The sequence below is a fragment of the Hipposideros armiger genome, unplaced genomic scaffold (assembly GCF_001890085.2).
Source record: "Hipposideros armiger isolate ML-2016 unplaced genomic scaffold, ASM189008v1 scaffold_380, whole genome shotgun sequence".
Taxonomy (NCBI): Eukaryota; Metazoa; Chordata; class Mammalia; order Chiroptera; family Hipposideridae; genus Hipposideros; species Hipposideros armiger.
The window spans coordinates 1,688,354-1,700,485 of NW_017731730.1; the positions used below are offsets into that span (position 1 = coordinate 1,688,354).

At 45.4% G+C, this 12,132-nt stretch overlaps 2 protein-coding genes across 8 annotated transcripts in view; both read left to right on the forward strand.

Annotated features, from left to right (window-relative positions):
* Positions 1-204: 204 nt before the first annotated feature.
* ZNF620 (zinc finger protein 620) lies at positions 205-10,316 on the forward strand. 6 transcript variants are annotated; one of them, XM_019662753.1, is made up of 5 exons: positions 205-284; positions 2,128-2,201; positions 4,742-4,868; positions 6,038-6,151; positions 8,048-10,316. In XM_019662753.1, the coding sequence occupies exons 2-5, from the start codon at positions 2,178-2,180 to the stop codon at positions 8,968-8,970; spliced, it is 1,188 nt and encodes a 395-aa protein (XP_019518298.1). In that variant the 5' UTR covers positions 205-284; positions 2,128-2,177; the 3' UTR covers positions 8,971-10,316. The 6 variants fall into 6 exon arrangements, with proteins under 6 accessions (XP_019518298.1, XP_019518299.1, XP_019518300.1 ...); XM_019662754.1 differs by lacking the exon at positions 205-284 and adding an exon at positions 1,886-1,974; XM_019662755.1 differs by lacking the exon at positions 205-284 and adding an exon at positions 1,920-2,025.
* The window catches only part of ZNF621 (zinc finger protein 621), a 25,365-nt gene continuing 15,360 nt past the window's right edge, over positions 2,128-12,132 (forward strand). For both annotated transcript variants that reach the window (XM_019662761.1, XM_019662764.1), the window contains exon 1: positions 2,128-2,201. The gene's annotated coding sequence lies outside the window, so the exon portion shown is untranslated. The remainder of the gene's footprint in view (positions 2,202-12,132) is intronic.

Sequence of the window (12,132 nt, forward strand, 5' to 3'; positions counted from 1 at the left end):
AAGGATTTAAATAATGATGTGAGAATACAGCATACATTTGTGTGTGTATGTGTAAATTCTTATTAGCTCACCTTGAATATAAAAGCTTAGTTCACAAAAGCTGTGCTTCTCCGATACAGAGGCCCCACTGCAGTATCCTGTGTGGGCAACATGAGCAGCTGCTGTTGGGTATCCTGGCACCAAGGAAACTGCTGAGAGGCTGCATCTGCACCTGCTGTTGGTGGTTGTCTCATTTCCAATAAGATTTTGTGAAACTTCACTAATTAAATCTTACCCAACCATATGTAAGTGTTGTATTAAGTTTTCTCAGGGCATTTGTTATTTATAGCAGTGGAAATTTGGCATTGTTTGCATTAGTTTCATATTTCTTTGTCTTTAGTCTTCTTTTGCATAAAGATCCAGATAAATGGATAATAAATATATAGAGGGTGCCCCTCAAAAATGTACACACATTTTAAGAAAGGAAAACTGTATTAATCCTCCATCGGATGCAATGCAAAAGTTATGAGTTCGGGTGCAATGCATCTATTAGATGCGTACATGACATTTATTTAAATTGAAAATGAGGCCAGCCCAGTGGCTCAGTTGGTTAAGAAATCACTCAAGAGTGAGAGCTCTGAGCAACAGCGGTTCGAGTCCTGGCCGAGCTGAGCTGCCAACAGGTAACAGGATGGCTCAGCTAAAAAAAAAAAAATTAAATTGAAAATGAATGAAAAGAACGTGTAAGCATGCTTATTATTTATTCAGAATGAAAGTTTAATTTGCCACGAAGTAAAAATATGTTTATTACATAAATTCAGTATAAAAATCAAGAGAAATTCGAAACAATCTGAGATCAGTTGCGCCCAATGGGAGAGTTAAAATTGTAATACTCAATATCTACCAAAAACAAAAGATGAATACAGTCATGTTTGACTTCTGCAGTTACAAGAGGTGCTCAAATGGTTACCATCAGCGTCCAGACACTTCTGATTATGACAAACTACTGCTTGAACAGCATTGATCAAGTGTCCACTTGTATACTTTTTTTTGACATCCCCGATATGTGTGTTTGTAGGATCTGAAGTGTGTTATGTATAACATCTTCCTAAGAAAACACTGAATGAAAATGATTACTCAGCTGTATTGTAATTAAAGAAATGATCTTGTGTTACAACACACACACCAGGATAGGGTGGGAAAGGGCAGTAAGGCTAAATGTCAATGGCTGTTAATGACTCCCTAAACTGTGCCACTTATGGAAGCCCCTTCTATATCTTCAAAAGCAAATAACAGAAAACAAAACAAACTCGCAAGCACTTATGTGTCAGACATCACTGTAAATACTTTGCCAAGCCATTAACTCATTTAATTAACCTTTTGAGGTTGGTACCACCATCAAACCCATTTAACACACTAGGAAACGGGCAAATACACTTGTGCTGGCCTCACAGTTAATAAGGGGTACTCAGCCAGGTTTCTGGACCTAGGTAGTCGATGCTGCCCACGGTACACATTCGGCCGTTGAAATGATGGGCCCTCCTCATCGACCCTCTGCGGCGCAGCCACAGAACCCCCCGCTGCTTTGGCACATGTGATGCAACTGCCCCCCCTCACCCCCACCCCAGTACCTGGAAGGGCAGCCCGTAGTGGCAAACGCCAGAGAACCCCGGATAAATTCCAGGACTGTAAACACCATTCTGTGGCCTAAGCTGGCCTGCCGACATCCCCAGTGGAGTTACCGGTTGGGGGGGTCCTGCATGACCCAAAAATGGGGACAGCAACCTGTCTGCAAAACCAGTGGCGGTGGCGGCTGCAGACACGGAACCATGGAGATTAGCCGCTTCCCAGGTTCCTAGAGAGGGAGACAGTGACGCACTTCCGGCTGAGCCGGTGCAGCGCTTTCTCCAGAGAGACTCCCTGGTTCCCACGCTTTCAGTGCGCCTCCGCCGCCAGGGCTTAGCGGTCGCCTCGGGTCGCAGCTCCCGGGTCCCGGTAACAGATTTTCTTCCCCGGGGCATCGTACCGATTTTTCTAACCTTTGTGGTGAGAGGGTGGTGGGACGGAGAGGGGCCCGGGGCGGACAGAAGACATTATAGGGTGCGAGGCGGCATCGGTCTTACCCGTGCCTCTTTATTTTCTCTTCAGCCGCCCTTCTCAGAGCCCCGAGAGCAGCGCGCGGAGCGGGAACGCCAGCCATGCTCCAGGCCACTTGGCGCCAGGTGAGCCAGCATCCGCTCAGCCTCTGTTGACTCGCATCCTTGTGCTCTCAAGAGAGCAGCTGTCGGCCCTGCATCCAGACCCTGAGTTGCGCAGGCCAGTGACTTCCATTGGGAATCTGTCACTATTGGGTGTGTTTGGGGAAGGAGAGGTTCCAGTTATGCCTATGATAGACCTGACTATATCATTGTATCTTTTCTTTTTTTTTTTTTTACCCCTGTGTTTTCCATCTTATTGAGACTCTATGGTTCACTCTAGATTATTTTTTCTCATTTGTCATCTGGTTCATTAATTTTCTCTTCAGTTGTTTTTATCTCCTGTACTTTTCAGTTTTAGAATTTCCATGTAACTATTTTTTATGATTTTTATTTAGTTTCTAAAATTTTTAGTATTTTGCTAAAATACTAAAGGGAGTACAATACTAAAGGGAGGGATAGGGTAGAGAAATGAGAATGCCCAAGGAAGATAATGGGGATGGGGAAAAAAGTGAATGTGGGGGGATTGATTGGGATAGATTTGGCGTTTGAGGCTGAAAAGTGGAAATTAAAAAGTGGAAAGTCCATACGGGGTGACCAGTTGGCTCATGTGCAGAGCCGGCTCCACACCCGGGGCACCTGGGTGGTCAGGCCAGGAGCCCACCGAACGGCCCCCGAGTAGGATTGGTCGACGTGAGGAATTGAGAAAAGGAGGAGATGACACAGACACCAAAGATGGGATTAGGAGGGTCACTAACTGCTGGTGGCAGAAAGTGACGACGTTTATTGAATATGTACTGGTTATATAGACAAAGCAACTTTTTCTTTTGCTGGGAGTAATGTCCTTAGCTAAGCATAGGGGATTTTGGCGAGGAGTTTTGGGGAATGAGGAACCGATGTCCTTTATGCAAAGTTTGAGGTCTGGAGAAACAATTTCTCCTTGCAACAAGTTACATGATGTACATTATAATCTAATGCTACCTTTTAAGCAAGTTATATGAAGTTCTATGAGGTACAGTATAAACCAATGATGTATTGTAAGCAAGCATAAACAGAGGCAAATATAAACTGTCAGCAGGTCCATGGTGGAAAGTCCCAAAGCATGAAAGTCCAGATTTAGAAGGTACTTTCCGAGAGTCCAATCTTAGTTCCTGTTTTCCCGTGGCACAGGAGATGAGCTAAGATGTCTTCTCTGCAGTTTTTTTTGTTGTTGCTCATTCAACATGGAGGGCTGCAGCTTTCTCAGCTTGCAGCCTTACTGCTCTTAAATGGCTCCCAACAGGCTCAGTTGGTTAGAGCGTGGTGCTGATAACACCAAGGTTGCCGGTTCGATCCCTGCGTGGGCCACTGTGAGCTGTGCCCTCCTTAAAAGCGTCAACTATGCCATCGTAGCATGAAAGCAATGTGTAACCAATGACCATGGCTGTTCCCCAATAAAGTTTAAAAAAAAAAGTAGAAATTTGCATTACTGTATACAAATGAAGACCCCTTTCAGCCTGTTCACAAGATTGGAGAAGTCTTTCCTTGGATAAAGAGTGCTTTAAAAAAACAACAACAACAAAAAAATAGAATTGCTTTATCCAAGGAAAGACTTCTCCAGTGCCTTGTTTTATGTAATTGTGTCTTATTCTGGTTCAGGCAGGAGGCTAATTCTGACTCCTGGGACACCGTGTAGACAAGAAATGAAGTCTTCCCTCAGCCTTTGAAGAACATGTCCCCTTTTGTGCCGCGTCGTCTGTTGCCATCCGGACTCCCCAGTTTTCATGTGTGTGTTGTTTTTCCTTCTCTGAAAGCCTTTAGGATCTTTCTTATGTCCTCGTGTTTCTGAGACGTCTCAGTGATGTGCTTCTGTGCGGATAGTTTTCATTCATTGTCCTAAGGACTTTGTGGATCCTTCCTCCTCCCTGGTGCTTTTAAACAGATAGAATATTTTACCAAGTGATAAAAAGCACACACTTAAAAAATCCTGAGCTCACCCTTGGTTCTGTGGTGTGAGTTGGCCTCCTTTTGGTGTGCTTCCCCGTCTGCCAGCAGTTAAGATTCAGCTTTCTCAGTGTCAATTGTAATTGAAAAGAAAGAAAGAGTCTGCTTTCTCCGCGCTTCTAATGTAGTTACCATTCATCCTTTCCTGCCTTCTACAGTTCTTTTAACACCACTAGTCTGCTCTGCCTCTTCTTCTCTTGGCCATCATGTTACTGTTGTTTTAGTGGGATCAGGGCGGGAGTGGAGGCCAGTACGAAAGTGCTGTGGGCTGCGTTTACACAGGTGTGCACACAAGACCCAGGTAGGGGAAAGGAGCCAGAGGGAACGGCTGGCCCACAGCAGGGCTGGGCGGAGTTGACCCAGAGATCCTCAGGAGAAGGAAGGGCTGTTTGCTGGGGATGACCACAAGGGGGTGCAGTGAGTCTTGGGCTCCCCTGTTGGTGAGGGCAGTGCCGGCTGAGGTCTGGCCCCTGAGGCGGCGGAGGGCACTGGATAGCTGTCCCTGGCAATCTCACCAGACCCAGCAGGCCTCTGCCCTGACACAGTGCCCTCACACAGGCATGAGCAGGAACCTGTTGTTTCAGGAGTCAGTGACCTTTGAGGACGTGGCCGTGTACTTCACTCAGAATGAATGGGTCATCCTGGACCCTGCACAGAGGGCCCTGTACAGGGAGGTGATGCTGGAGAATTATGCAAATGTGGCTTCCCTGGGTAAGACATGTCTTCTCCCTGCAGTTGTCTGCATGTGCCCTTTGAGCTTCCTGGCTTCTTTCTTCCCGAGACTTTGTGGGTCTCTAATAATCCATATGGGCAGTCGCTCTGAAAGCTGAGCTCCCTGGAGACTACTGGGTGCATAGAGCCCTGGATTGCCAGGTTTGGAAATCAGCTGCCCCTCCAACCCTGGGAGGGGCTCTGCCCCAAGTGATGAGACCCGCTCGTCTTTACAGTGGCCACCTGGCGTGTGCTAGCCAGGTACCTAGAAGGTTCCGGAGTGGACCAGGTCGGAGATTAAGAAATGAGAGAAACCAAGTAGAAAAGAAAGATACAGAGACAAAAGCTGGGATCAGGAGGGACACTTTGTCGTGGGTGGCAGAGAGTGACACCGTTTATTGGTTACACACTGGTTATGTGGAGAAAACAATTTCCTCTTTTGCATGGAACAATTTCCTTAGCTAAGCACAGGGGGTTTTGGCAGGGGGTTTTGGGGAATGGGGAACCAATGTCGCTTTTGCAACATTTTGGAGGTCTGAAGAAACAGTTTCTCCTAGCAGCAAGTTACATGATTATACAACATAAACCAATGATATATTTTAAGCAAAGTCAAACTGAGGCAAATAGGAACTGTTAGCAAGTCCATGGTGGAAAGTCCCAAAGCATGTGAGTCCATATTTATAAAGTGCTTTTTGAGGGTCTGGTGGTTTTAGTTCCAGGGGACTTCTGCTTTCCCATGGCATAGAAGATGAGCTGGCTGCTGTTGGGTCTCCCCAGCAGTTCCCTTTTTTGCTGCTCACCCAACGTGGAGTTCTGCAGCTTTTTCAGCATACAGAACATGGAGGCCTGCAGCTTTCTCAGTTTGCAGCCTCACTGCTCTCAAATGGCTTCCTACACCCAAGCACACAGAGAAATGAAGAGCTCTTAGGAGCTCAGCAGCACCCTTTGTCTTCCAAGTTCTCTGAAGAAGATTTGGGCCTTTCACGTGAGTGAGGGATTATTCCAGGATTCTTCCCCTGCTGTAGGAAGTTTCTGTCTTCTGAGATGGTGCAGGCTGACTTCACTTCGTCCCTCCCTATCTTGCTTGGCGGAAAAAGATAGAGGGCTGAGGGGACCCTGCTTCCTGAGTCCCTTTACCTTTTTGTTCCTGTTTCTTTTTCTCTGGGCAGCTTTTCCATTCACCACACCTGTTCTGGTCTCTCAGCTGGAGCGAGGGGAACTGCCGTGGGTTCTCGATCCCTGCAAACCTCCAGGCAGGGATGCCCTCAGAGGTGTCTGTCCAGGTGAGCACAAGAACCTACTAGCTGCCTTTTCTGCTTTGCCTGCTTTTTTGTATTTACATTTCAGTGTGTGAGAAGCGTGTCTTCTCTTGTGAGACTGTTTTCATTCCTGTGAAATTGTTACGTGTGATTCTCTTGAGTTTATGGTGGTAGCCTCCCTCAAATGAGGAAGGGCCAGTCTCTGCCAAGAAAGGCATGGCTGTAAGATTTCTGTGCATGTTCAACTGTGCCTTCTCACCTCACCACCTGCCAAGGGACGCTGTCTGACTTGCAGCTCTTAAAACATGACAGTTCTTTTCATCTCTGTCACTTGGAAACATTTTTCCACCAGTTTGTTTTTGCAGAGATGAATATGTCAACCACCTTATGAGGCAAATAGGCTTCTGGGGGCCTGTCTGGCCATTCACATATTTGTATAGTACATTATTTGTACAGAAAATGGAATTACAAGTTCCTAAACACTGACTTAAGAAATAAAAAAATCTCATTTTTTTTTTTTTTTTTTTAAGCTGAGCCATCCTGCCACCAGTTGGCAGCTCAACGGCTGCTCAGCTCAGGCCGGAAATTGAACTGCTGTTGCTCAGAGCTCAAACTCTTGAGCGAGCTCTTAACCAACTGAGCCACTCAGCCGGCCCAAAAATCTCATTTTTATAATGGAAATTTTCACACATATGCAGACACTAGTACAACACACCCATGTATCCCTCACCTTTGCAGCCACCTGCCTCCTGCCATTCTTGCTTCATCTTTCCCCCATGGACACTTACAATTTTTTTTAAAAGGCGAACTTTCAAAGCCAAACTTGGTGTAAATGAAAGGTGAATGGCTCCCTCATTTTGAAAGGTATTAATATGAGAATTGAAAATAATAACATAGTGTATTTTTTTGCCTTTGTTTTCTGCTTCATTCCTTCTCCGCCTGGCAAAATTTCCTGTGCGCTTCAGACTCTTTATGGAGAATGTCCATTAATCACAGCTCTCCCCTGATCTCTGCCCCAGCCTTGTGTTAGAGCTGTGCTCTTCTGGGTGTGCCCCCAGGACTTCAGGCTATCTGGGTAAAAAAATTTCCTAAGCAGTTTGCTTATAAACACATGAGGGTTTGCCCTGGCCCAGTGCTGAAGATTATATTAGCCTGCAAAAGGCCTCAGTACTGAAGGCAGACTAGCCTTCAGTTTTCCCTTTTTAGTTAGTTTAGGATTTTATATTCCATACTGTCATGTTAAACTATATACATGCCCTGTGTGGTGTTTTAGTGGAAAGGCCCAGAATCCTTACCGGGTCCTCTGGGACTAAGTCCATTCTTGGAAGGGTCCTTCGCATGCCCAGGGCCCTTGACCTTACAGGCAAGCCTCCTCATCTTCCCCTTTCCTTCTGGATGCTGTTCACCCTGCCTGGGAGCCTGCTGCTTTAGCAGAGCCAACTTGACGGCAGAGAGCAGGTCTCTTTTCAAAGACTATGACATGGATGATGTTTAAAAATAAGCATCTCCTATGGAATTTCAGCCTGGGGGACCCTTTGCAGTGCTTGAGCTGCTTGAGCTGCCCCCTCCTCCTCCAGTCTCGGTGGTCTTCCTCTCACCTAGGGTCCCCGTTCCGCAATGCCCTATGTCCACCCCATTGACTTGGGAGGAAGCTCTCGGTCTTGTGCCCTAGTTAACAGTCTGCTGTTTCCCAGTCTTCACACTCTTCATGGAAACGCGTCCTGGCCCTGCTTGCCTCTCTCCATTTCTCCTGTGGGGCTCTGTTGCCTGGTGATCTTTGGTAGCCATTTCGTGGACATACTGGAGATATCCACATACTCGGCAAATCAGAGCCACTTGATCCTGTTTCACGTTTAGCATGAGTATTTTCTTATCACAGGCTTGGGGGCTGACACTTGTGTTTTCTTTTGGCAATATCAGGGGGTGAGACCAGAACCCAGAAGGAAGAATCAACTCCAAAGGAACACATTTCCAAAGAATCAGAGTCCCACAGACTGACAGTGGAAGGGCTGCCGGGGAATATTCCCCAGCACCTCGACCTTGGGAGCAGCCTAGAGCGGCAGCACAGTCACTGGATAGTTAAAAAGACAGAGCCAAAGAGGAGAGATTTCACAGATGGGTCAGCCCGGCATCATGAGGCCTGCGCTGTTGAGAACAGGGGGAAGTATGAGAAATTAGGAAAAAATGTTAGTGTCAGCACACAGCTCACTATGAATCAGACAATTCCTGGTGTTCAGATATCGTATGACTGTGGAAAATGTGACAGATACTTCAGTCGAATGGCGGATTTCCACCGACATCAGAGATGTCACGCTGGTGGAAAGTCTTTTGAATGCAAAGAATGTGGGAAAGACTTCAGATGTAACTCCTTACTTCTTCGGCATCAGATAATTCACACTGGAAAGAAACCGTTTAAATGTAAAGAGTGTGGGAAAGGCTTAAGCTCAGACATGGCCTTGATTCAGCATCAGAGAATCCACAGTGGAGAAAAGCCCTATGAATGTAAGGAGTGTGGCAAGGCCTTCCGCAGCAGCTCCCTCTTCCTGCAGCACCGAAGGTTCCACACTGGGGAGAAACCCTATGCATGTCCCGAGTGTGGGAAACGATTAAGCTCCAGCACGGCCTTGACTCGGCATCAGCGCATTCACACTGGGGAGAAGCCTTTTGAATGTAAGGAGTGCGGGAAGGCGTTCAATCAGAAAATCACCCTGGTTCAGCATCAGCGAGTTCACACTGGGGAGAAACCTTATGAGTGCAAGGTGTGTGGGAAAACCTTCAAATGGAATGCAAGTTTCATTCAGCATCAGAAGCTACACACGCAGAAGGCATCTGTCCAGGCGTAGGTCTCTCTCTCCACAGCTAGGCCACCGTGCCTCCTTGTTTCTCCCCATTTTCATGCTTTTTATCAGTGTTATCACTGCCTTTCCTGGACTGCGCTAATTCTTAACCGTGTGTGTCACTTCCTACAGCTCTGGAATGCTTGTTCCTCTGCCTGTCCCAGTAAGATGTTTGATTCAGACTCTCAGCTTCCATCATGAAATCTCCCTCAAGTACTCCAAGCCCACGTTTTCCCAACATGAACTCTCTTTAGTTAGAAAAGACAAAAACCAAGCCCCAAAACTTTCAAACATGAAAGGAAATGTAAGTTTCCACATTGGAAGGATCCTCTGAGTGCCCAGCAAAGATGGATTGGGGGAAAACCAACATCAAAGAGCTGCAAGTGATCAATATACCAGGTTGAAGAGGAGATCCTAAAAAGTTTCTAGAGAAGATCAGGAATAAGAATGGCATCTGATTTCTCAACAGTAGCCTTGGAAGTTAGATGACAATGGTGTATGCCTTCAAAATACTAAGGAAAAGTGATTTCCACCCACAATTCAACACCTTCAAGTGTGAGTATAGAATAAGTGCGTTGCATACCCTTTACAGCTTAAAATTTTACCTCCCATGCATCGTTTCTCACATACACAACACTAAACAAGGGTTAAAAAACCAGGAAAGAAAAAGGACACCTTATTACTGTGGAGAGCCAACTATGAGCAGTCAGGGTTCAGAGTCTGAGAGCTGGCAAGCTGACAGACTTCTCAGATCTGGGTGAGCAGCTCTGGGAAGAGTTTCACCCCCACTGTACCATTGGAGAGCAGAGAGCAGCTGAAGCCGCAGGCTAAGAGCAGCTTTCCTGCAAATGCTTCTGAGAAATACATAACAGGATGTAACCTGCTGACAGCTTAACTTGCTAAACATAACCTTTGCTAGGGGAAATTGTTTCCCCATAACCCCTGCAAAGAGGAAATTGCTTCCTCTATATAAGCATTGTGCAAAAATAAACTTTGCCACTGCTCCACCATCAACGGTCAGTGGACCTCTGTCCTCAGCTTTTGTCTGTGTTTTTCTTTTCTAATCTCCCAGCCCAGCCCACTCAGGTACGTTGGATTGACGAGCGGGTCTGTTGGATTGACGAGCGGGTCTGTCATATTACAATCTGAATGTTAGAAATCTCCTAAACTCAAAAACGGAGGAACCTTGTCCATGTGGAGCCATCTGCATCTTGAAGGACATTCCTAACAAGATGCAAACTTTCAAAGACTGCCTCGGGTGCAGTGCCCACCCACACTAGTTTTTTTTTGTTTTTTGTTTTTTTAGCTGAGCCATCCTGCCACCTGTTGGCAGCTCAGTGGCAACTCAGCTCGGGCTGGGAATCAAACCGCTGTTGCTCAGAGCTCGCACTCTTGAGCGAGCTCTTAACCAACTGAGCCAATCGGCTGGCCCCCACCCACATTACTTGTTACTCTACAGCTAACTCTTCACTACTCGGTGGCAGTCTGTGCCTTTGCAGAAAAGTTGGGGTGTATGTATTCTGAGTCAGATGCAGGGCCCTATTTGTCTTAAATTTACCCATCATTGCTGTTCCTGACCTCACAGCAGGAACCTTGCAAGTTCATCTAGTTATTTTTTATAATCATGGAAGAAGCTACCATTATTTTCTGTTACTTGTAGAAAAGAGGGAAAATTTAAAGATGATGTTTTAGCACTCACTTTTGCAGACAGCTTGATTTTGCCCAGTGCAGGAAGAGAGTATTGGTTAATAATACGGAGCCAGGCCGACTCTGGTATGAACCCAGGTGTGTAGGCTTGGTTAAGTTACAGAAACTATGAATTTCCTTATCTGTAAAATAGAGATGACAATCTACCTCATAGGTTTTTGTAGAGGATTAACTGCATTAATGTAGAAGTGCTTAGAACAGTAGAGCTTAATAAACAAAAGTTATTTATTATTAATAGTGCCATTGATAAGTTTTGACTTATGTATATACCAGTGAAACAATCACCACAATCAAGGTAATAAACAGAGCCATAACCCCCAAAACTCGGCTCATGCACCTTTGTAATCCCCCTTCCTGGCTCTCCACAGGCAACCATTGATCTGCTTTCTGTCACTTTGGATTAGATTTCCTTTTCTAGGATTTTATATAAATGCTATCACACTGTATGTACTCTCCTCTGGTCTCGTGTCTTCCACTCAGCATAATTATTTTGAGATTCATACATCAATGGTTCATTCCTGTTTTCTGCTGAGTAGTATTTCCCTGTTGATATATCACAACTTGTTTGTCCATTCTCCTCTTGATGGCCATTTGGGTTCTTTCCAGTTTCTGGCTATTACCAATAAAACTGTGAACATTTGTGTCCAAGCCTTTGTGAGTGTGTATACTTATATTTATCTTGGTAAACACCATGCGTGGAATGTCTAGGTCATAAGGGAGGTGTGTATTTAACTTTTTAAGAATCTCCAAAACTGGTCTATGTAGTTGTGCCACTTTGCATTTCCACCAACATTGTATGAGACTACCGCTTCTAATACATCTTTGTCTACACTCAATGCTGTCAGTCTTTTAGGTACTCTAATGTGTGTAATGCTATCTTATTGAAGTTTTTTTTTTTTTTTAGAGGGCAGTGCCACTGGCCCTCATATGTGGGATCCGAACCAGGGCCCTCTGGCGTCCCAAGCCAGTTCTTAGCCAACGTGCCACTCGGCCGGCCCTATCTTATTGAAGTTTTAATTTGCATTTCCCTAATGACAAATGCTGAGTATATTTTCATGTGCTTAATTGCCTTCCATTTTGTCTTTGGTAAAGCGCTCATATTTTCTGCCTCTGTTTTAATTGGGTTTTCTTTTTATTGATCTTTGATCTCTTATTGGTCTTCAGAGATTATAGGTACAAGTCCTTTTTCATATATGTGATTTCCAAATATTCTCTCCCATCTTGTGGTTTCTCTTCACTCTCTTAAGAGTATCTTTTGAAGAGCAGATTTTAATATTGATGAAGTCCATTTTATCAGTTCTTTCATGGATTGTGCTTTTAGTGTCATATTTAAGAAATCTTTGGGGCCGGCCGAGTGGTACGTTGGTTAAGAGCTAGCTTGGGACGCCAGAGGGCCCTGGTTCGGATCCCACATATGAGGGCCAGTGACACTGCCCTCTACAGCTAAGATGCTGAACCTGG